Source organism: Scatophagus argus, chromosome 11, assembly GCF_020382885.2.
Source record: "Scatophagus argus isolate fScaArg1 chromosome 11, fScaArg1.pri, whole genome shotgun sequence".
NCBI lineage: Eukaryota > Metazoa > Chordata > Actinopteri > Scatophagidae > Scatophagus > Scatophagus argus.
The window spans coordinates 22,923,671-22,947,310 of NC_058503.1; the positions used below are offsets into that span (position 1 = coordinate 22,923,671).

Genomic DNA, 23,640 nt, shown 5'->3' on the forward strand with positions numbered 1-23,640 from the left:
TGTATTGTGTGTTTCATCTGTTGGATATTTAGAAGTTAGGGTTTTTAGTTTTGTTTTGTTTCGTTTGATCTGCAGTCCGGTATTGTTTGTCATTTCAAAGCATCCAGTCAAAGTGCCCGCGGCCACATCGCTCTGTCAGTTTGGGAGTGCGTTTTAACTGGAGTTCCGTGAAGGCAACAGCAGGAGTTCGTAAGACGAGTCCACACTGTGAGACTGTCGGTCTGTGGACGTCTCCAGCGGAAGGACTAACGTGGAAACTCTTCTCCGGACAGGTATCCTTTATTTTTCATCTCGTAGCTTCTGACTTCTAGAAGCTTCGACTCGCTAGTCCGACTAGTTTCACGCTGACAACATCAATGCTAATATCCGTTAGCTCGGTTAGCTCGCGTTTGGATTTACGGCGTCCCGAGAGACCAGTACTGTTTATTTGTGGGCAGACGATGCTAAGAGAGCGTTACCTGTCTGTACAGGTTCACGGCACTTTGACTCGTACTTTCTGTCTGATTACAGCGGCGTTAAACTGTTTGTTGTGATGTTTCCAAGCTAACTAAACCGGCACACAAAGCGAAGGAAGCCCGATTTGTTCTCGCTTTGTACTCGCTTAGCGGTCTCGTACAGCTTTCACACACTCCAGGTTATCAGTCATTTGTTGTAATAAGAAAGTGTGATGCCCAGTTTTGAGCGGTGGACGTGCTACATGTGGCTCCTTCATAGGGAAAGTGAAAGCAGAGTCTGGAGAGGTGTGGTGCCGGGGACTTCAGGGTCTCATGGACGTGTTGTGGACGTCATGACGGCTCTCATCTGGACGCTCGTGTGGCTGCTTCAGGTCCTGCCAGGTGAGTGCACAGCCAAGGTGAGCTCTAAAGCGGATACGCGAGGTGTTTGGCTCGAGGCCCAACTTAAGTGAACGATCGTGTCTCTCTCATTTGCTCTCTATTAACTGTAGTTACAAAAAGAACCGCTGAAGTCCAAAAGCAGAACCAGCCGTGTTTTTCTTTATTCCCACAAGTCTTGGCGCCTACATTACCCAAAATGCAAGTGGACTCCAGCTGTTCAGTGTTCAGGTGGAGGTTTGGGTTTGCTATGCTGGCAGCATCTGGTGCAACCTGAAGCTGAGAAATCCACTCCACACCCCAGGATTGTTTGTTTGCATTTTAAAACCTGGAGTCTTTGTGTCCGATGTATTGTATTGGACGTATGTTTACGCCAAATTTTGTTCTTTGACGAGGTCTGCTTGCATCATGATAATCTTATATTATCAGTGCGTCTCAGGGGCTCGAAACGGCCTCAAAGTGAGAATAGTGTTATTTATTGCAGTTATTCCAGGGGCTGTATATTATCTAACAAAACTAACCACATGTAAGAAGGAGAAATGCTCCTGCTGAAGGTTAATATTGAGTCAAATAACTCGAGGTGAGCAGTTAAAAATCAGAATCAGAATCAGAATTCCTTTATTTATCCCTGAAGGGAAATTCTTGTTCTGACAGACATTGCACATGCAGTATTCCCGACCAAGAAACAGGTCTGACTGACGTGCTGATCAAATTGAAATCTTCATGTCCTGTTTGTTTGGATTCCAGCTGTGAGTCAACTCCCCAAGCCTGTCAACTTGTCCCTGTTCTCAAGAAATTTCCATCACATGCTGACGTGGGCACCTGGTCCAGGATCACCCACGGGAGTCTACTACCGTGTCGAGGTCGCCGAGTCGAGGTGGGTTTCATCTGTGTGTGTGTGACGACACGTTGAAGTGAAACAAAAGTTTACTGCACACGTCATACACCACGCAGGCACGATGAAGCGGATCAACCGAACGCCACAGATCCACATCAGATCGGTTTCTGTTCGGGGTCAGGTGTAACGCTACGACAGATTCTGCTCCACTTCCTGCACATGTTTTGTTGAATATTGTTTTCCTCCTCTCTGCCCCAGCCAGGATAAGTTTGCGGCAGTCACCGGCTGCGAGCGTGTTCGGCACCCCCTGGTTTGCAACCTGACGCAGGCCTTCTCCGACAAGATGGCTTCCTACTTTACCCAGGTTACAGCACAGCTGGACACACAGACGTCACCATCAGCCAGCTGCCCCTCATTCGAACCCAGCAGAGACAGTAAGTGGCTCTGACCTGAAGCCAGAAGATAATGGAGACCTTTAGGGACGGCTGCTCCTCAGAGCCTCTTCTTCCTCTGCTCCCTCTTCTCCTGGGTTGTACTTCAGTTTATTCTCTTACTTCTGCAAAATGCACCAGTAGTTCCACTCAGACCTGCTGAGGTGTTGGTTCTGCTGCCTCTCTGGACTGCTGGTTTAAGGGCCAAGCGGCAGAGACAGCAGCACGCGATCTGGCGTGTAAGCCCCCTCAAGCCTCTGTGGCGGCAACAGGCCTGTGTATTACATTAACACACCTCAGCACGTTGTGATGCTGGAAGCGAAGGAGATGCCACCCTTTAGTCTCATTTTAGAAAACTTAACCATATGCATAGAGAAGTTTGATTGTGCCCCCAAAAAATCAAAGCGAGCCATAACAACAATGTAAGTTACTATTTTAAAAGAAATCAAGTACATTTTCTGTCTTGCCGCCTCCCAGCTGAACTGGACCTGCCGCTGCTGACCATGACGCCCTGTGGCAAACATTTGTGTGTGGACCTTCAGCCTCCCATGGAGCACCTGAGGAACTTCTATGAGATTATTGAGTACAAGCTCAGGATCAAGTACGGCGATGTGGAAAGAGAGCAGGTACTGTACTGTACTGGACCCAGAATCCCCATGATGCATACAGAGGCTCATCCAGCTGTGATTTGAACTTGGGTTGTTCCGAGCAACTGACCCCCCTGACCTCTAAACAGGAAGTTTAAACCGGTCGACTGGTCTAAAATGAAGGGAAAAAATCTGAGGAAACACAATTTAATGTTTAATTTAATGATCAATACTGTGTTTAACATACGAGCCACATTCTTCAATGACATCTTAGACACAGCGGTTAACCAGCGTTGTTTACACGTTAACGTTCTTAAGAATCCATACCTTTTGTGCACAAATCTCCATACAGCCAAACATTTCACCTGCACAACGACACAGCGTTAGCCTAGCTTAGCATCACCAAACCTTTTGTCCTTTCTCCTCCACCCAGCCAGACCTGTCCCCCCCAGTGAAGGTTGCTACCTGTACTGTAGGTGAGCTAGAGTTCAAAGGTGACCCCTGCTGGACAGTGTGGTGTCCTACACACACAGAGCTCTACAAATAAACATTAACGGAACAGTAAGAATTAGTTTGATAACCGACTGCACGTCCTGAGTGTTTGGAGCAGGTGTGAAATGATGTGTTGCACCTGTTGCATAAATTAGCCGCGTGGAGACGAACCTTCTGTGTTTGCTGGCTTGTGCTAATTAAGCTACTGTCTGTCTGTGTGGCTTTCTTTAAGAGCACCAAGTCCCTGACAAGGCTGGTTTTCCAGGATCTGAGCCCCGGCAGGCGGTACTGTGTCTCAGTCTGCTTCTCAGACAGTGTGCTGATCAGGAAGTCCAACTACAGCCAACCTGTGTGTGCCTTCACCCTGGGCGGCTATAACAAAGGTACACGTCGCTCTGCTGCTGTTTCTTCCACTCTGAGGATCAATGAGTCGAAAAACCATTTGTCTGTCTGTCTGTCTGTCGTCTGTCTGTCCAAACACCCAGCTGGTGATTGTTCAAAATGTGTTTATTTATTTATTTATTTCCCTGTCATCCGTGTGGTGCGACCAGTAAAAATGTTTCGCCACATTGGAGCTGAGAGTGAATAATGTGAGCGGCTGTCCTCTCTGCAGACGCTCTCATCTCGGCCCTGCTGTCTGTGCTGGTGATGTTCGTCTTGGTCGTCGTGGCCCTGCTGGTCGCTGCTGGTTACGTCTGCCTGACAGGGAGACAGCCGCCCTGGGTCCTGGTATGTTGTACTTTCATTGAACTGTAGCGCTCAGAGCAGGAGGTGATAGCAGCAGCTCTTGGAAGGTGACTCGGGCCGACCCCTCGAATTGTTTAATTCACTTTTTGGTTTGTTTTAATTGTCTCTTTACGGAAAATGAGATAGTCAGCAGTCGTTATGGGAACGTGACACAGGTCTCGCAGTGATCCGTGTCACTGCACTCGTCGCAGAGTTAAAAAGAAAACCGAGGGCGAATTCGACAGCGACGAATCCAGGAACGCTTGGACCGATCGAACATATCGACAGCTCCGATCGTGATCTGAGCAACACGTGGGACATTAAGTCACATTCATTCTGATTCCGTCTATCGATTATCGATTATGTCTCCTTCGTTGCAACAGTGACGTTGTTTGATAAAGTGCCGTTCAAACTCCCTCTCCGCTCAACAGTCCGTTTCCTTGCGTTTCTTTATTTTGCTTGGCTGAAGACTTTTCAGTCTTTTGCCTGCGCTCGCATCAAACCTGAGCTGAACACGTGGGCGGACGAAGTGAGTTTGTGAAGCCGAGTCGTTACAGAAATGTGATGTGGAAGCGTGAAGCCTGACTTCATCACCGTGAAGGAGGCGACTGTTAAAACTTCCAGTTTGTGACTTTCTAGCCAGACGACTGAACGATTCTGCTAGAAGAACAAACGCTCAGAGCTTTTAATGTGTTTCTGCACATGTCTGGAGATGATCTTTATGAAAACAGAGCCAGCAGACTCGTGTCCAGTTCTGTAGGAACAAGATCTGAGTCTCAGCCGCCTGGGAAAACATGAAATATTCCTCCACAGTCACTAAGAATTTCTGTGGTTTTACGTGTCATCTCACATCACGTGGTATTTGACACTTTGAAGAGTCATCTGTGGTGTGACGTGTTGTGGCAAAATGACTGATGAATGAATGACAAAGAATGAGAATTAAAATCAGATCTGTGCTGTTGTTGTTATTCAGAGCAGATCCACTTCTCTGGTGGCTTAATATGTACAATAAAACAGTTTTATGTGTGGTTTGCAGACGAGCTGCTCACACTTCACTTTTTCTGAGTAAAGAAACAGGAAAGAACAACAGGCGGAAACACACACACACACACACACACATGAGTGCAGCTCTTAATGGCTGTGGTTGATCTGCGGTGGAAGAAGAAAAGAGGCAAACGCAGGCAGCTGCCGGGCGACAGGCTCAGCACAAACGCCTTTCAGAATTCACCGACTACAATTCAGAGTTTGAGAGACTGGAGTGAAATGTTGAAGCAGTATTAGCCAGAACGTGTGCTGTGCTGTCATCCATCGGCACATCGTGGACTGGAAAACAGTCACTCCTGAATGTAAGGAAACCGCGTAGGCCGAGCCTTATGAGTCAGCGGCAGACTCGAGCTAAAGCTAAAGCTTTCTAGAGATGGTGGGATTCCCCACAGCGAGTAAACGCCTCACACACAAACACTAAGCAGCTCTGTCAGCTCAGGCTGCTGAAAACACTCGTTCGACTGTTGGTTTGGGGGTCAGGTCGGCTGTTGTGCTTGATTAGCTTATGTTTTTGCTTGTTGGCTCCCACAGCAGGTCGAGTGAACGTTAAAAAACAAAACCCAACCTGCACGTCTCTCCTCCAGAGTGTGTGGAGTCCAAAAGTCGAAATGAATCGAGAAGAGAAAGAAGTGAGCGTTTCCAAAGCTCACAACTTGTTTTTGTGTCAGGAAATATTCAGCTTCAGGGAGACACTCGGTCCTGTGTTAACAGCTCTATTCATGAGAGGCAGCTGAGTTCACAACACGCGACATCAGCTCATTTGATCCCATGATTCACGTCCTATAAAAACACTGGAGAGCTTCTGCAAGGTAACACCAGGTTTACCAGGTTTACCAGGTGTACCAGGTGTACCAGGTGTACCAGGTGTACGGAACTCGACAGCACGTCTTCGTGGTTCCAAATATTTGCGGAGGAACCCAGAAAGATTTGGAAATGTACTCTATTACTGGAAATCTGAGAAGCGTTTAAAGATGATTTCGGAGACTGATGACGATCAATAACAATAATCCCAACTGCTTTTAAAAGAATCTGAATGACTGAACGTGTGAGGGACAGAAAGGGGAAGGCTGACATTTCTGAAAATGAGCCGTGTTCAGTTTATTGCTGTTCCACGTGTGGGCGTCGGTTACAGTTAAACTTTTATTATTAGTGGTGTTTGTCTCACGCGAGGGGGATTTGAACACTTCTTTTTCTGCAAAAAGATGTGGTTTCGTGTTCAGTTATTAATTGTCTCCAGCGAGACGCAGCGGGGCTTTCCCCTCGAGCAGGACTCGTATGTGGCCGATAAATGAAATGTTAAATAGGGAGGGCACTTGAGGCTTATGGTTGCTCACCAACTGTTTGTTTTCCGAACCGAGCGCTTCCTTTCATGTGATTCAGCAGCATTTCCACTGCTGGCAAACGTGCTGTTGCTTTGCACGCTGAAGGCACGCGGCTTCGTGTATCGAAGCCCGACGAGTCGAGGTCGGCCTGTGAGCGATGAGCATCCAGTCGGCCGAAGTGCCTTTGACTGGTGCCTGCGATCGTGGGCCCGGCTGAGCTTCCTGTAGTGGATCCAGACTACACCTGATCCAAAGCACTGCAAACATTAGCGCTGAAAGGGCGGGTTGAGCCCTCGATTAGTGAATTAACCCACACGTTGAGGGTCAGGGTTAAGTAATATCTGAAATAAGAACACAAACATTTGTAGTTTCTACCTTTTTGTAAAGCAGCTGTTTCGTACAAGCACAATGGAGGCAAATTACAGTGGAGCTTGTGATGGAAATTTGTCTTCGACAGATTAATCCTCAGAGACGCGACCATAAACACATCTGATTGATCATACAGCATAATGATAAGAATTCCGTGTCTAAAATTCATCAGATCTTCGTTTTAGATTTTCTTATTTGTGCACTTATCCCAGACGTTTCCTGTAGTGTTCAGACTCTGAGAAATCTGTGGTTTTATTCAGGTAGTGCGTTTCATTTCCTGTTGCTGTACCTTCCACAGAGTTTCAGGTTCCAGCTTCACGAATATGAGAATCTGAGAACGTGTCACTCTGCGCTCTGGGAGGCTGCTGTGCGTCATTATTTTATATTTTATGGATTTTTATCAAGTGAGGATAGTTAGCTTGTTAGATGCAGTTCTGAAGCTGGTGTCCGTAAAATCCATGAGTTAGACTGAAATCACATTGTGCTTAAACACCTTCGCACTACGAAACTAAAAAGTCTTGCGTTTCCTGTCAGAGTCTAGAGAACATCCTCTCACTAACATTCACTGAGTGTTTTTGTGCTGATTTTTAACAACATCTTCCTCATCTCTCTCAGACGTCCATCTTTCATGCAGACAGCGCTCTGGTCCTTGTCCCTCAGAGCACGTCCTTCACCTCCCTCCTCTATGTTGAATCAACACTGCCCTCTACAGGCGAGAACGGGAGCAACCAGAAGCCGTCAGACGAGAGCGATGCCGAGAGTGAGAGCAGCGAGAGTGAAGGTGACTATCAGCTGCGCCTGGCCGCTGACCTCCTCTCTTCCTGCTCTCCGTCTTTGTTGCCTTTGTCGGCTCCTGTGCCTCTCGAGCCGGAGCCCGACACGAACTCAGATCCAACATCAGACTCGGTCGGCCCTCATCCTGTCGCCGAGACCCGATCCGGTGGTGCACTGAGCGACGTTAGGAACACACAACCACATCCTCCTGCTGGCGGTTTGCCCGATAAAAAGGAGGAGGAGGAGGAGTTGAGTAAGGAGGAGAAGGTGGGAGACAGAGGCAGCCAGGGTGTGGACCTCCTCACGTTAACCTTTGGCAGGGAGGAGGAGGAGGTGGAGGAGGAGGAGGTGGTGGTGGAAGAGAAATCACAGGTTGAGCCCTCAGCTCCAGCAGGCGCTGCTCCAGTCCTGTCCTCACAAACGTGGGACATGGAGGAAGCTGCTTCGGAAACAGTTTCCTGTTCTGAGGACGAGGACGAGGACTCTGGATATATCGGCCGTCCATGCACACGAGATCTGAAGAACTTGTTATAGAAGTCTTTTTGATGATTTAATGATGTGTTGAAATCCAGACGGACTCACAGTACAGTTTTAGGTCATGAAGTTTGTTCTTCCAGCTAAAGTCGTAGCTTTAGGAGTGTGGAAGCGCATCATAGTGTGATAAAACAACCTTTCTGTGGTTCGTTATAATGAGAAACCTGCAGTCACACTGAGAAGGTCTCTCTTCCTCACCACTCACACGATGCCTTTGTTCTGGTCATGTTGCTCTCCAGCTTTCCAGCTTTCCTCGCAATGTATTTTGCACAAACAAAAAGACATTTCCGGTCTCCTGCGTGCTTCGTCGTCCTCCGGTCAGGTTGATCCCACCGTGACTGCACCAAGATGAAGTTTGAGTTTGCTCCTGTCCACAGAGGAACACAAACGCACCACAAACACACCACAGACTGATGTGGACACGAGCCGTCCTGCGGACTTTTAGGGCATTGTGGCAATGTGGTTGGAGATTGTTGTCTGATTTGACATCACGTGGAGCGACAGATGCAGCGACATTAAAGCAACTGAATATGTACTGAATATCACTGATGTGAAAGGAAAAATACTATTTTGCACAAACTGTCCTCACGATGAGTACTGTACTGTACTGTACTGTTTTTACTGTCCTTGATTTATTAATCAGCAGCTTTTTGATGTTGTGCTGGACTTTGTCAGTTCAGTCCAGAATCTGAACTCCGTGAAAGTATTTTTATTTGCAGCTAGGGGTGGGGGGACAAAAAACTGATACTTGAGGTTTTAGTCTCGATGTTCTCTGGTCACATCGCGGCCCTCGGGTGGACTCCTGAGGTGCCTCGAGGTTCCTCCTCCAGTCACAGACCTCGTTGTAAAAGCTGTTCTGTGTTTGTTTCTGCAATTTTTCACTTTCTCACATGAGTGTGAGAAATGTCATGTAAAACACAAGTTTGGGTGATCTAACATCATGTATGATTCAGCAGCTGAGAGCCTGAGGATCCTGTCAGACATGTGACTGAGTGGGTGGAGCTTTCACAGAGCCGTGTCTTTATGTTCCCATGTGCGCCATTGACATGTCACTCAGCCAAGCCCCAAACACCAAAGCAACACGTGTGTTATGACAGGCTGCACACAACTTTATTTCAACAGTACAATTCAATTCCGTGTTTGTGACATTTTTGTATTTTCAAATTCACTGCATTCACATTCCTGTAAGTCAGTATTCAGCCATTTCACAACCAATAAAGTTACATGTTTCGTCATGGTTAGCCTTTTGCCTCCTCACAGAAACACAAACTCCTCAGACAAAAGTTAGCCAAGACAGAAACATCAACGCAGTCACAGCAGCTGAAACTCACTCAGAGGAGAAATGAGACAAAGCGTGACGACTCCAGTCCGTCCACTGCTTCAGCTCTCGCAGCTCAGTGCAGGATTTGCAGGGTAAAATGCATAGGGAGGGACTTCTGGGGAAACAGAAACTCTGAACATAATAAGAGATGTGTCCCAGCCCCCAGCTCCCTCCCATCCCTGTCTATATGTTGTGTGCTCAAACCCAACAACAAGCCTCCTCATGAGACGTGAGACTGCGAGCCACAGCACAGTCCATGGAGGGAAGATGGGCTTGTGGACGGTGCTTGTCCTGCTGACTGCACAGCTGGGTAATGCTCCCATGGACGGAGGTGGTGAATATGAGACCTATTGTTCAGCTTTATGAGTGTTTGTGTGTGTTTTTAATCAGCTCTCTGTCTCTTGGTTTGGACACGTTTGGACTGAGAGATTTGTGGCAGAGTGTGTGTGTGTGTGTGTGTGTGTGCGCATGCTGAGCTCAGCAGTTCTGTTCCGCTTGGCTGCACAGGAAACGTTTCTGTGTGTTTGTAGATTTTGGCTCTTCAATGTGATGCAGAGATGTAAGAATGTGAGAGTTAAATGTCCTCATTCTGTCCTGTCCTCTGCAGTGGTGTCTGTTTCCCTCCCCGCACCCACCAACGTCTCCATCACTTCCTTCAACATGGAGCACACACTCAGCTTCCTGCCGGGCCCCGAGACCCCGTCCAGCGCCCGCTTTGCTGTCGAGATCCTCCAGTTCAGGTATTCAGTCGAGGGCTCGAGCAGAGAGGACAGGCGAAGGGTCGGACTCACGACTTCCTGTCTGCTCTTTAGACCTACTGGGCCAGCAGAGAGCAGGGTTTGAATTTTGGGAGATGATTGCCAGGAAATTTCTCAGAGGGAACGAAGTGATTTCTTCAGGTTGTTGCTTTTGTCCAACCAACAGTCCAAAACCCAAAGACGCTTTAAGCTTGACCCGCCGCAGTTTGGTGACACTCCAAAGGCCTTTGCTTGAGCTGGCTTTCATTTCATTTAGACGAGTTACCACAGGAGGTCATCCTGCGCCTGATTTGACGGACACACCTCAGCCTCACACTCCATCATGGGGGGGCTGAGCTTTGTAGAGCTTTGTAATCGTTGGTGCTAATATGGTGACATGTGAGCGCTAAGTTGACCAGCAGGTGAAACTCTAATGAAAACGGCAGGCAGCGGGTCAGAGACCACATACCTGTCCATCTGCAGGGACGAGGGCTACCGTAGCAACGCACCAGCTGCAGGCACACCTGGATAGGAAGTCTTAGCTGCCGTCACATCACGTGTTTTCAAATCCGACCCAAAGAGAAGCGGGCAGGCCTGGCCATCCTAACTCAGGAAATCCATTGGGATGGTTCTTTGACAGCAACACTTCTGTCCTAAGATAACGGTCCTGATCCTAACACTGTGTACTCGTAGTAAAAGTACGCAGTTCACATCCTGTTTGTTCAGCAGGTCATTTGTGTTTCATTTTTGTTTCACCTCTCTGCGCCGAGCACTTTCCTTTTTGAGTAACTGAAACAATTCGTAACACGTGTGAGTTCCTTGCATCAGGATGACGCGAGCACTCAGTTGCCTTCTTACTCAGCTGTAATGGGATGTAATCTGTGATGCGGAAACCAGCCTGTCCCCTCCCCCCCTCACTCTGTGTTTTCTGTCTCTTTGGAGGAGGAACTCGTGGCAGCAGGTGGCTGGTTGTTTGGAGCTGACGGCCGGACAGACGTGCAGTCTCACCCAAGCGTTTAATGAAACGTTTGATGAGTACGAGGCCCGCGTCCAGGCCTTCACACCCAACCAGACGTCCAAATGGACCGCGTCCAAGCGGTTCCAACCTCTGGCAGACAGTGAGAGACCCACGACACACTCAGTCATACTCACTTCTCAGCGCTCTTCACACGGGCTTTAACTCATTAACTCAGGCTACAGTAATCCTGCTTAAACAAGTAAACATTAGATTTAAATATTCTGAAATAAAAGTGAAACCAGTGGTAATCAGCTTTCATGCGACTGTGTGTTGAGGATCCTCCCAGCATGCACTGGGGCTTGACAAGATCCACTGATGCTGTTTCTCCAAAAATTATGACAGTGACTGTAGGCCAATGTGAGGAGATTTAAAGGGGCAGTTCACCCCAAAAGAAAACCCTTGTCTAACCTGTAGAGCACTTTATCCATCCAGATAGTTTTATCAGCTGTAGAGACGTCTGCCTCCTCCTGAACATAATGAACCACATGACACTTCACTTGTGGCGCTCAAAGTGACAAAATACATGTGAGAAACCCCAGAAATCATGACCAGGTTTCTCCAGATCATCCACAGGGCTTGTTGTGAGCGGTTTCATGCAGGAACTATTTTATTTCTGTGCCGTCATGCAGAAGTAGAAACGAGAAGATAAATAACTAAGCTGGCTAACGTTACAGCTCAGCAGAGGGGGACATCATTAATGTTGGCGTCCCGCCCTGTCACGAGCACGAGCCTCACGTCCATCCGTAGATTCACGTTTCCTTCTGCGCTGTGAGACGACGTAATGCTCAGCATCTCCACAGTGATGATTCCTCCTGTGATGAGCCTCCTCTGAATCGGGTTTTTGTCTCCCTGCAGCTGTGTTGGGACCTCCTGATCTGAGCGTGTCCGGCTGTGGGAACTGTTTGCTCCTGAAGTTCAAAGCTCCTACAACAAAGGGACTCCAGCAGCTGAGGGACCACCATGTAGACCTGGTCATCCAAGTGAAAAGGACCAGGGATGGTGTACAGGTATGTGCCGTCACACTCACTCATCAGGTGTTGTCTGGGATGTGATCACTCCAAACAGGCTGTTGTAGTGCAGTACGAAACCAGAATCACCACCTCGCTTTGTGCGCCTCCTCACAGCAGTCAGGTGAGTCAGGCCACTCGTGTCCTACCTGTGGTGACTGACAGAGAGCTTCAGCGCCTGAGGCTCAGTATCGTCCAGTCAGCACAGTTTCAAGGCGGACACCCGAGTTAGAGTCACCAGTTCAATATGTGACCACAATCTGCCCCTCGGTTCCTGAGTTCTGCTGCTGAGTGATGGACAGACAACATTATGATGTCACAGCGAAGCTGACCTTTAACCTTTCGGACAGCGGCGTCATGGGTTGAAAGTGTCACGGTGACCTTTGACCTCCAAATTCTGACAAGTTGATCTTTGAATCCAACTGGACGTTTGTGCCTTTGCATGTTTTTGCATGCAGAGATTTTTCTGAGATGCTGTCGCCACAGGAAGTGAGCGTTTTATCTTGAGGTGGTATCAGTCTGCTCACAGAGAGTCAAGAGTTTCTCATGTGTCTTTGTTACTGAAAGGTGTGCAATGGGAGCTTTGTAACAGAACAGCCAGCTGATTTCCCGCTCTCCCTGTGCCCTCGAGACAAATCCCCCGAATCTTAACTGACACGCTGGATATTTTAGTTTTATTTTTCGATTCATTTAGATCAGACCTGGGCATCCCGGTCCGGCCGCGGTATGTCAGTCATTAACGCAAATGAACAAGTATTTATGCTGTGCATGCAATACAACTGTGTTGCTTTTATTTTGAAAAGCCTGGCGGTTTCATTATTTTCGTGTGGACGCACGTATCTGTGTCTGTCGGCAGCCCAGCCCTGATTTAGATCCATGGTTTAAAGGCACAGTTTGTAGTTTCTGGATAAAAATCCGTACTTTGTGATGTGGTGAAGCAGCGCGGGATCATGGGAGTCGTCTTCGTTGTTGCTGACGTGTGACCTTAGTGCACAGTCCAACAAACAAACAACATAAACTCACAAAATGTCGAGAAAGGAGATGTTTTTACACCGATTTTCCTTAAAAATAATAAATAAATAAGACCTGCACCCGAATGTTTGTAGATTGTAAGTAAGCTTGGCTGCTGTGGTTTGAAGCAGGGCTGGTGTTGTGTTTGGTCTGGTGTAATCAGAAAGGTCGTTGACGGAGATTCAGAGCTATTTGTTCTGTTTGATCCCCGTTTATCGCCCCAGCATCGCTTCCTCTTAAGGTAACACTTTGCACGTTTCCTTCAGTACGTTTTATTGTGGATTGCGTGTGTTTAGATGATATGAAACTCAGAGCAGTGCGGAATACCGAGAAATCGAGACAGCAAAGCCGCAGAGCAGCTTTGTGTCATGACAGGCCAGTCGGTTTTATCTCTGCCTCACTCAGCCGCCGGGTTCCCTCAGATGGCTGATGTTTTTCAGAGTTGTGCGGCTTAACCCACGTCTTCCTCTCGTACATTCATGTTCAAGGAAAACACCTGACATAATGAGAAGAAATTAATCTTCACATCTGAAATTTCAATCTCCCCCACCCCACATTTCTGCATGCAGTTACAGTGTATGAAGGCGATAAGAGCTGATCAGACCAGAGAGGGCAGAAAACGACACTATCTGAATGAACTTCCTGTTCACCCTGAAGCTTCAAAACACGAACAAAAAAATCTCCACAATAAAGCAGTTCTAAGTGCGACATTCAGGAAACACTGGGAGCCTTTTTATTTTCTTCATCTAGCAGGTTTACGGAGAAGATTCAGTGGAGAGCGTTTGACACGTCAGAGATTCGGCCTGTTTCCTGCCGTATGAAGCAAACACCTGGTGTTTGGCAGCTGTTTCTTGGAAAAAAAAAAAAAGCAACTACAGAACTCTGACACAGGAAGTGAAACGCATCAGCTTCACTTCAGTAACTGCAACAATAACTTCTGTGGAATCACGAGAGACTGTGAGTTACGGCGAGCAGGGACAGCTGAACAAAGAAATACACAAGCACCGCCTACAGAAACCACCACTTTAAGGCAAATCTGGGTGTAAAAAGAGGATGATAGAAACAAGGGGAAGCCACGGCTGCCTGCCGCAGTGATGGAGAGATTAAACTGTTAGGTTTGTGCAGGCTGGCTAACGAGGAGCACGAGAGGTGGGACCCAAATGCAGACGCCAGGGGCAGAGCTGCCAATGATTTAATGAGCTGGGGATTGTGTCGCCTACTCTCACAAACAAACGTTATTTTAAACAATGCACAGAATCAGTGGAGATCAGTGGAAAGAATGACTGGGGTAACGATTTGCTGCAGCACCACATCCTGCTTCACGGGTCACGTGTTCCTGGCCTTTAGCAGCTGATTTGTCTATTGTGTTGCAGTTCACGCTGAGTCAGCCTTACAAAGAGGAGGTCACGATCACGTACCTGCAGCCAGGTGTGGAGTACTGTGTGAGCGTCTCCCTGAAAACACTGTTCAACTTCAAGTCTGTGACCGGCGAAGCTCACTGCGCCTTCACCAGCCCTCCTCAGCCCACAGACTCACGTACGTCACACCTGTTGCACTCTGACACCGCAAACCAAACACTCACAGGTGATCCACACGTGCAGTCTGTCTGTCTGTCTCTCCTCTTTTCTACAATCAGCTTGAGTCTATTCATTCTGAGGACAAAGCAGAGCCATTAACGCACTCACATTCATTAACTCTGATGTAGTGTAATAACACAGAAAGCGAGCAGTGGAAACGTCCAGGAGATCAGCTTTGTTCAGTTTATATCAGGGGACTTCAGAAGTTTATATTCCAAACAGGAAAAGTGTAGGAATCTGATTGGTGTTTCTGTCTTCCTGTTTCACAGTGTATGTGGTCTACAGCCTGCTGGCTGTGTTCAGCGTGCTGGGCTGTCTCCTCGGCGGACTGGTCGTCTACAGCACTCGGCCGAGCTTCAGATTAGTGCGACCGTGGCTGTCCAGAAGACGCGTAAGAGATCCAGCTGCGTGTGCTGGGACATCCAGAATCAATGGTTCATGTTCACCTTTGCACTTGTAGTCCTTTGTTATTCAGATGCTGATCGGCTTGTTTAATTAGTTGGTTTCTGAAATAAATGGTGAGATCACATTTTGATTATCAGAAACCAGATGAGGGTATCAAGGTATTGATCAAGTGATTAATAGATTAATCTTAAGCAGAATATTTATCAGAAAGAAAAAGTTTTAATAATACATTTAAGTTTTGGACACAGCCGTGCTTTGAGCTAAATGCTAACATGCTCACAGTGCTGATGTTTAGCGGACTAGGATTTGAATATTTCCTCTAGCAGTGGCTGATGGGAATGAAGTTGTCATCCTGTGGCTAATTTCAATACATCCAAATGTGGATTAATCCTCCACTGGGAATATTCAGCAGTAATCACTCCTACATAATTTCATTCAATTTAAATGGACTGAATGGGACTTCCAAGTGTGTGTACATGTTATCAGCAGCTCGAGGGCCTCACTGTCTTCGTATGTCCTGTCTCCAGTCGTACTTGTTCCTCGGAGGCCAGAGTCCTGAAAGAGCACCGCCTGAACGCTCGGGTCAGATCTCAACCACGCAGCTCCATGAAGGGGACTCAGCTGAGTGTCTTCTGCCTGCTCACAGACCTGCTGAAGCGCTGAGCATCAGTTCTGACGAGGGACAGGATGGATAGGCAGTGAAACCACATGTTGGAGAAGGACGCGATGGAGGCTGGCGGACCAGACTTTGCTGACGGCTTTGAAAAGAAGTGGAGTTGTGGGTAATGTCAGTGGTTTAGTTTCAGGGTGAGATGATTCTGAAAATAGGAATAATTCTGTTTATGTCAATATTTCTAACTTTCTCTGACTTTCTAGATTAGTTTGAGGTGGTTGAATTTGTTGTATATGTTAAACTCAGAGTGAAAGTCTTATAGCAATAACTGTAAAACTTTTGTATAGTTGGTGCATTATTACATTAATACTGTTTATTTTGTTTTTGTAAAGCGTCCATCCTTTTACGAAATGATACTGTCTATAACTACTGTTGTTGCTATCCACATGTATGTGCTAAATTTAAACACTGGAAAGTTTTTCAACAACTATTATTGTCGTTACAGTCCTTTCATGATAATTTTCCAGGAAACAAACTTGTTAGTTCATCTTCTCTTATTAACATCTACTTTGGATCAACCCATTGTTATTGTAAATTCATAAATGATAGATAAACCTCCTTTTCCTCTTTGGGTTCTGTCAGTACGCAGATCTTTTATTTAAAGTACTAAAAATAGTCTGGGACAAGTAACAGTCCTGCACTGAAAATGTAAAATGCAGTAAAATGTTCACTGTGATTGTTAATAACAACTAAATATTACCTAAGGTGCCCCTCTGACTGGGCTGATAGCCAATCATAGTTTAGTATAGTAGAGTGCTACTTGGGGCAGACCTCAGATCAGTTCCTGGAGACGTCCCTGGTATTTCAGATGGCTTTTAGTGCTTGTTAGTTAGCTTGAAGTATATCGCTTTTACTTACCATGAAAAGGAAAAATGCTATCATCCTACGACAGAAGCTATTCTTAAACTCACCTGTGTGTCCGACACTATCTCAGACCATCCTGTATATGTGTTCAGAGTGCGCATGAGACTGGCTGTATCCTCGACAACTGCCATCTCATTTTGTCACTAGCTAGCCTGCTATAATGGATAAGAAAAGATGGGCTTTGAATTTTAACTTTGAAGGGTTAAACGTATAATTTAAAGGAAATTTAAAGCTGGCAAGCTAACATCAGTATTAACTTAGAACTTCAGTTGGCAAACAAGAGCTTCTACAACCAGCTAACAGTGATGTTAGCTTCTTCAGCAGGCTTACAACAGTGTTAGCTTCTCCAACAGGCTAACACCATTAGCTTAGACTTTCAATTGTAGCAAGTGTTAATGCTGTTCCCCTCCTTTATTATCGTTGTCCCACAGACCAAAAAAAAGGCCGTGCTGCCAATTTTGGTGGTTAATTTGAATTTAATACAGGGCTCATGCCATCTTAAATGAAGTTTCCTAACTTAGGAAATTCTTCAGTTAGGCTAATTCTGTAATAGCGACATTTTTCACCTTCACGTGAGACAGGATTTTTTGACTTTGGTCCCTGGTGGCCTTTTTGTTGGGTTTTCGGCCCCTGCCCTCGCAGCGCACGAGTCCGCCACTGTCCGCACGTTCGCGCACTTAATACTCGCCACCACGACACAGTCTGTTCAGGCGACGACTGAACGCGAGTGGTGGTTTTATACGTGTGCGTATCACAGGTTGATTCCTTGAAGCACCAGACGTTTCTGTGTAGGAACAGGTTTCGTTACCGCGGACTTCCCCGCCCCGTCTTACTGACGGCTACCAGGAAACACAGCGTTGAAAAGTGAAAGACCTGCGCGCGCACACACCCCGTTCAGCTGGACTACGATACACACGGCTTTTCGGATAAGATGTCGCCTGTTGTTTGTGCCTTTATCCTCACCTTTTCTTCACTGTGTGGACCCACAGGTAACATCTGTTTTTATCCTCGTTAAAGTCTGAACTGAGAGTGTCCAGGGTGTGTGCCAGGGACCCGTCTGGTCCTCAGGAGGAACTGGCTCACCTTTCAGAACAGCCGCGACAGCCACAAACTCTAAAGTATTAGCGTGTTTCGGTCTAACAGTATTTCTCCCTACATCGGGAGGAGTTTACTGAAGGATACTTTTGCCATCTGTCAGTTTGATTTACGTTCAGTGAACCTGAAAGTTTCTTTGCGGGCCAGATGATCATTTGGTGGACCGGATCGACTGTTATTATAGCTCGTAAAATCTGACACCCTGACGATAAGAACAGCGCCTGGCGTTAATATGTAACAGATAACACTGGGGTCAGATTTGACGTTGCTTTTACATTTACTGTCCTCTTCAGTCCTGACTTTGCCTGTGATGACTTTGTGTCCCGTTTTGTTTGGGTCCGGACTGAGCAGTGGTATCGGGAGTCCTCAGCCCCCCCAGAAATGTCACCCTGACCTCCCACAACCTGGACCTGGTGCTGAGGTGGGATCCACCCGAAGGCGCAGCCGCAAACGTGGTCTACACTGCTCAATACAAGTGAGTGAACGCTGATCTGAGCACAGTAAACCGTGTCCGGGGCCACTCAGAGCCGGTCCACGGGGCTGGTTTCATTAGGAGAAAGGACAGATGCAGTTCGGCATGTGTAGCTTCTCATTTTGTGATCTGACGTGTGCTTAGCGTGGTGTGGCGGGCTGCTGTGGGTTTAACAGCCAGATGTTATCAGGGGCGTCATTTAACTAACCGCCAAACCTGCCAGACGGGCGTGCAGTCACTGCAGAGCTGAGCTGCAACGCTGTGAGACAACAACAGCACGAGCGTGGGGCCTGTCAAACACAAGGACCTCCTCTTCTGGGAAAGAGACTGGCTCGTGTTAATGAGTGGACACACACACACATCACACACACATCACACACACTGTTCACAAAACCGGAGAACAATGAGCTCAGTGTTCCTCTTCATCCTTTAGTACATGGTCATATAGATTGAAGAAGTACCACAGCGTAGAAATACTCTCTTAGAAGTAAAGCACATGCATATAAATTTTTACTTACTATCACTCGGTTTCTTGTTTTAAGCTGATGTAGGCCAGTATTGTATTACTGCTTTCCACTTATTGATGCATCCGTGTGTTTAAACAGTGAAGCAGGTGAACACCTTCAGTTTATCTGCTGCTGAATTTCCCCTCATAGATCAATAAAGTTTGATCACATTATTAAACTGACAAGTTAACTAAAATAAATGTAGTGGAGTAGCGTACCTCTGGATACCACTGAGGTACACTGCTTGAGTAAGTGTACTACCGGTAGGTTACTTTCCACCACTGTGTTCCATCACCACTGACTGAATGTAAATTTGTGTACTACTGTGTTTAAGTACAATTTTGAGGTATTTTGTAATTTCCCAGCCTGGGATCAATAAAGTATATCTGCCTATCTATCTACCTTTTACTACAATAAGTGTAGTTACTTGTTACTTTGCATCAGAGACAAAGTAAAACACTTTTAAATTCACTCATTTTAAATTAAAAAACACTGTGTCTGATAATTGGAAAAATGCGGAGGATCAGCCAAGCAGTACAGTACTGCTAGTACTACTGTTCAGTATATATAATTTACTTTTCCTTGTGCTATTAATATGTAAGTACATTTCTTAGGACTTTTGCTGAAGTACTGTTTGAGTGATTTTCATGTTTACTAAAGTAATACTTTAACTTAAGTATGACTTGTGGGGACTTTTTGCTCCGCTGGTCACCACGAGCACACCTGGAACTGAAGCCTGTGCGGTCACACCTGTAATGGCAGTGCTGTGTTTTATGTGCAGGTCGATATTGCTCCACAGAGACGGCTGTGTGAACACCTCCGCACTTGAATGTGACTTCACCGACAACGCCACCTTCAGTGAGTACGGGAAGTACTGGGGCGTTGTGCGGGCGCAGCTGGGCGCTGAGAGCTCCGCCTGGGTGGAGAGCAATCCTCTCCGCTTGGACACCGATAGTGAGTAGAAGCTCTGTGTGTTTTAATGCCTTTTTGCTGGAAAACACTGCACACGTGAACAGCACAGCCATGTTTGTCTGTCTCGAATGGAGTTTTGGCATTTAAATTAGTGCATCACTAAACTGATTCTGACAGGCTGAATCGTCATTAGCTTTGGTTTTCCTTTATCAAAGCTCAGGGTTGTTTGGGTTCGGTCTCACTGCACTGATTTCAGCAGGGAGATTCTGTCGAACCCTCTGGACGTTACCAGCTCATCGCCCAACAGCAGACAGACATGTTTAGAGTCCAGCTGGTGAACGTGGTGGAGAGTTTAGCAGCTGTAGAGACAGATGTTTCCCTCAGGGGGTGGTGGAGACCAAAGACGGAGCTAAAAGGAGAGGGAACGTTGTACGAACATGTTAGCCGTAACAACTTTTGACTGCAACAATTAGTAGGCTAAAGAAATGATAATAATAAAAATAATTTAAAAAACACAGATAAATGCTGCTTTAAAGGAACAGTTTGCCAAAAATGAAAAGTCAGTTATTATCTGCTCAGCCACATGCCAACACAAAACATTTCTGGAGTTTCACAGCCAGAGAGCTTTGCATCATTGGCCAAAACAACTCAACAACTGAGCTGAAATTTTCACTGCGGCCGCTAAAGAAAAATAAACATGGAAGTGGTTGGAGGTCTCACAGAGGTGGTTTGAATAACCGATAAACCCGTTACATATCACTACATCATTGTCAAATCAAGTCAAACACAGCTTAGCGTGTGGAGGTTCTTAGCTTTGTTAGCTCCCTCATCACGTTTTCCCACTCTCCTCTTCCTCAGCCATCATCGGTTCACCGAATGTCACACTCATCTCCAGTGGGGATTCTATTGAAGTCAGCATTAAAGATCCAGTGTTCAGGTTCTCAGCACTCAGGAATGTTTACAGCTCCCCCACCTACAAGATCACCTACTGGAAGGAAGGCCAGAAGGAAAAGGTGGGACAGACTGGTTGTTTGTAGATGACACATGTTGACTTGGACTGAAAATGGTCAAGTAGCCAAAGTTCATTAATGTCTTGAAATTAATTAATTTGTTTGTTAAGCTAGAAATAAACAGACCAACTTACAAAGGACTTTTATATTCTTACGGGGGAAAAAAAGGGGAATTATAAAAAGAAGTTCTGAGCACAAATGTTGATTGCCGGTAGCTTTCTGGCAGATAGTAAAATAATCCTGAACCACCAGGCTCAGGATTAGTGGAGAGTCCGCCAAACCAACTGAGCCACAGCCAACACAAACTATTTGTCATCAGTTAAAAAGTGTTAACAAATTTATCAAATCCAGTTTTTATCATACAGATAACTATTAATTAGTAGAAGGCTTTCATACCATTTCTGTGACTCAGTAACTGTAAATATCTTCCCCACAGAGCAGCAGTTTTTATTGCCGTGACGCTGTGCCAGTATTGTCCTCGTTTCAGCTTTTGTTTTCAGCCCTTACTGTGATTTAATTTTGACCAGATGGATTTTCAGACATTTGAAATCAGACGTTTACATCAGTGTTGTGGTGGGGGATGAGATTTCAGCAGCTTATCTGTGACCGTTTCCCTCTCGTTTCTCTGCGGCGTCCTGTAGCTGCTGCAGGCCACACCCCTCATCACGTCTCTCTTCCCGTAGGCCAGAAACATCAGCGACATAGAGCAAAACCGCCTGAAGCTGCCTGAGCTGAACGTCTGGACCAATTACTGCGTCCAAGTCCAAATCAACACGAGGAACCCCAAACCCAGCTTGCCCAGCAGAATTGTCTGCGAGAGCACCACCATAAGTAAGCCACTCCTTTGTCTTCATTTGTAGCAGTGACGCTTTCACCACCATCTGAAAGAATTACATCTGCAAGGAGACATTTGAATCTGCGAATTAAATCAACCATATTCTTATAATTCCAACAAAAAATGGACGTGAACACACACTTATCAGTGTGCTCAGACCAAACACTGTGGTGCAGAGTTGTTGCACGAATGCACGAACATTTGCAGTATACACACAGTCAAGACTTTTGTGAGAAGAACTGCTGGATGGATTTCCATTAAGTGAGGTCCAGACATTCATGTTCCCCCTCCTCTACCTTTCTGCACAACACCACAGTGAGGCTGGAACTAATGAGGCTGAGGCTGACGTTGTTTAAAAGCTTGTCTGACAGACTGTTGCTGTTTCTCTGGCTGGTGTTGGGTTTTGCAGTGACTGATTCAGGTCTAAATGCTCCAGGAAGAGTCAACAGACTGCAGTAAACTGGCAACGTTCTGATGAACTTCTGCTGTTTTTGTCCTGCTCGCTGTGCAGAGGAAGAGGCTCCGTGGGTGGCGGCGGTGGTGGCGTTCGTTGTCATGGCTGCGGCCGTGGCTCTGGTGGTGGTTGCTGTGGTGTATCATAAAAGTATATCCAACTTCCTCTGCCCTAAAGACGCTCTGCCTTCGCATTTTAAAGAGGTGTGTGTTTGTAATTGATAATTCACCTTCAGGACCTGTCAAGTCAAACAGCAACATGTGATGTGTCAACTTCTTTTTGATGCTTAGCCAGGTGCTAATGTGACTCAAACCTCAATCAGTTTGCCTCCTTCCTGCCCTTCAGGACCTGCTGGAGCGACCCAACTCGTCCATGTACATAGCCATGTGGAACTCGCACCCGCCTAAGGAGATCTACCATCTGGTGAGCATCGTGGCATACAACAATACCGTGGAGGAAGGGCGCCCTCTGGAGGCAGCAGCAGGGAGCAGCTGCAGTACACAGCAGGACGTCACAGTGGGGACGAAGTAGGGGAGAGGAGGAAGAGCACAGAATGAGGAAGAGCCCATCTGCGGGCTGTGGGGACTCTGGGAAACGGTGAAGCAATCAGTTCTCACTTAGCTTCAGAGCTGTAGAGCAGCGCATCCTGCAGCACTCCCATGTTGCTCCACCGAGCAGGTGTGGCTGTGAAGTGGTCTACAGCAGGGCCACAGAGACGTGTAGGTACACGACTCATACCTCATCCAAGTTGTTTGTGTGCTGAACCGTCCTACTGTTGCTTGCAGCTTTACCACATATTGTACACAACTGGAGGGCCGTGACAGAGCTGCCCTGTCACGGCCCTCACACCCCCACTGCCCGCAGTGAAGTATTTATACTGCCATGGTGCTACAAGGTTTACTTTGTATGATTCCGGATGCACAGTCTGCCATCGAATGCACACTTTTTGTGAGGCATACAGAGTTTTGATTGCCTCGCTGTGGAAACATGAAGGGGTTTTTTTCTGATGAAATGAACTTCAGTTGTGACAGTTCAGAGAAGCTCGGCGTGAAAGCGTGTTTGTCACAGGGCTGAGCAGGCAAACCAGACAGTGTCAGGATCTCGACACGTGTCTGTCTGCCTTTGGTTTGATTCTACATGTATGTGTTGTATATTTATTGTATATATTAACTTGAAGTGTTTACATTAAGATTCTTAAAATTTAAAGAAGACAAACTAAGACTACAAGAGGTTTGTGTTCATTTTACCTTCACAAGAAATAAAGTCCACCTGACCCATAAACACTTACCATTAAAGCTGAACAGATAGTGTTGGTGGTAACTCAGAACGTGATTACTGTAATTGTATGATTCACTGCTGCGGGACTTTTTCCAATCACACACTCTAGTTAGCGTCTTCCAAAGCCTGTGTTGTCTCGGTGTTAGGAGAGCGTCTGCGTGGTCTCTGGAGGACCCGACACGGAAGGACTCGTCAGCATCAGCTGTGCTTATTCCCATTTCCTTCAGCACCGAGAGGCCGAGCAGGTGCTCATACACAGGTGTATACAGACCTGCAGGTATGTGTGCACAAGTGTGTGCTGCACAGCTGCATATATATAGTAAGTATACTGTATATGACGCATGTATGTAGTAGAACATGTGTTGTTACCTCCTTATGTTAATGGGCGCCCACATTAGGGAACATTTTACTCGTGTACATATACTCTGTATATAAATACACAATTATCGATGATAATCAAAAACAATCACACCAAAACAATCTTAATTAACCGTCATCACGTCGCCTGTAAACCA

At 46.5% G+C, this 23,640-nt stretch overlaps 3 protein-coding genes and 1 long non-coding RNA gene across 11 annotated transcripts; 3 read left to right on the plus strand and 1 right to left on the minus strand.

Annotated features, from left to right (window-relative positions):
- The first annotated feature begins 119 nt into the window (after positions 1-119).
- On the plus strand, positions 120-9,185 carry LOC124067656 (interferon lambda receptor 1-like). 2 transcript variants are annotated; one of them, XM_046405208.1, is made up of 8 exons: positions 120-272; positions 715-836; positions 1,581-1,710; positions 1,930-2,105; positions 2,580-2,728; positions 3,414-3,564; positions 3,795-3,910; positions 7,258-9,185. In XM_046405208.1, the coding sequence occupies exons 2-8, from the start codon at positions 788-790 to the stop codon at positions 7,948-7,950; spliced, it is 1,464 nt and encodes a 487-aa protein (XP_046261164.1). In that variant the 5' UTR covers positions 120-272; positions 715-787; the 3' UTR covers positions 7,951-9,185. The 2 variants fall into 2 exon arrangements, with proteins under 2 accessions (XP_046261164.1, XP_046261165.1); XM_046405209.1 differs by lacking the exon at positions 120-272 and adding an exon at positions 313-489.
- A 127-nt stretch (positions 9,186-9,312) lies between these two features.
- Positions 9,313-16,270, plus strand: LOC124067657 (interferon alpha/beta receptor 2-like). 7 transcript variants are annotated; one of them, XM_046405211.1, is made up of 7 exons: positions 9,313-9,605; positions 9,879-10,011; positions 10,951-11,126; positions 11,882-12,033; positions 14,418-14,628; positions 14,891-15,012; positions 15,554-16,270. In XM_046405211.1, exons 1-7 carry the CDS (start codon positions 9,494-9,496, stop codon positions 15,719-15,721), a joined length of 1,074 nt encoding a protein of 357 aa, XP_046261167.1. In that variant the 5' UTR covers positions 9,313-9,493; the 3' UTR covers positions 15,722-16,270. The 7 variants fall into 7 exon arrangements, with proteins under 7 accessions (XP_046261167.1, XP_046261168.1, XP_046261170.1 ...); XM_046405212.1 differs by having other exon boundaries at positions 9,313-9,602; XM_046405214.1 differs by having other exon boundaries at positions 9,313-9,581.
- On the minus strand, positions 13,755-15,626 carry LOC124067659. Its single transcript, XR_006844789.1, has 2 exons — positions 15,530-15,626; positions 13,755-15,127 (listed from the first exon to the last, which is right to left on the minus strand). It is a non-coding gene; the product is annotated as an uncharacterized LOC124067659 (long non-coding RNA).
- A 994-nt stretch (positions 16,271-17,264) lies between the features above and the next one.
- On the plus strand, positions 17,265-23,066 carry crfb4 (cytokine receptor family member b4). Its single transcript, XM_046405217.1, has 7 exons — positions 17,265-17,552; positions 18,010-18,133; positions 19,418-19,590; positions 20,407-20,561; positions 21,242-21,389; positions 21,905-22,050; positions 22,193-23,066. The coding sequence occupies exons 1-7, from the start codon at positions 17,495-17,497 to the stop codon at positions 22,376-22,378; spliced, it is 990 nt and encodes a 329-aa protein (XP_046261173.1). The 5' UTR covers positions 17,265-17,494; the 3' UTR covers positions 22,379-23,066.
- The last annotated feature ends 574 nt before the right edge of the window (positions 23,067-23,640 follow it).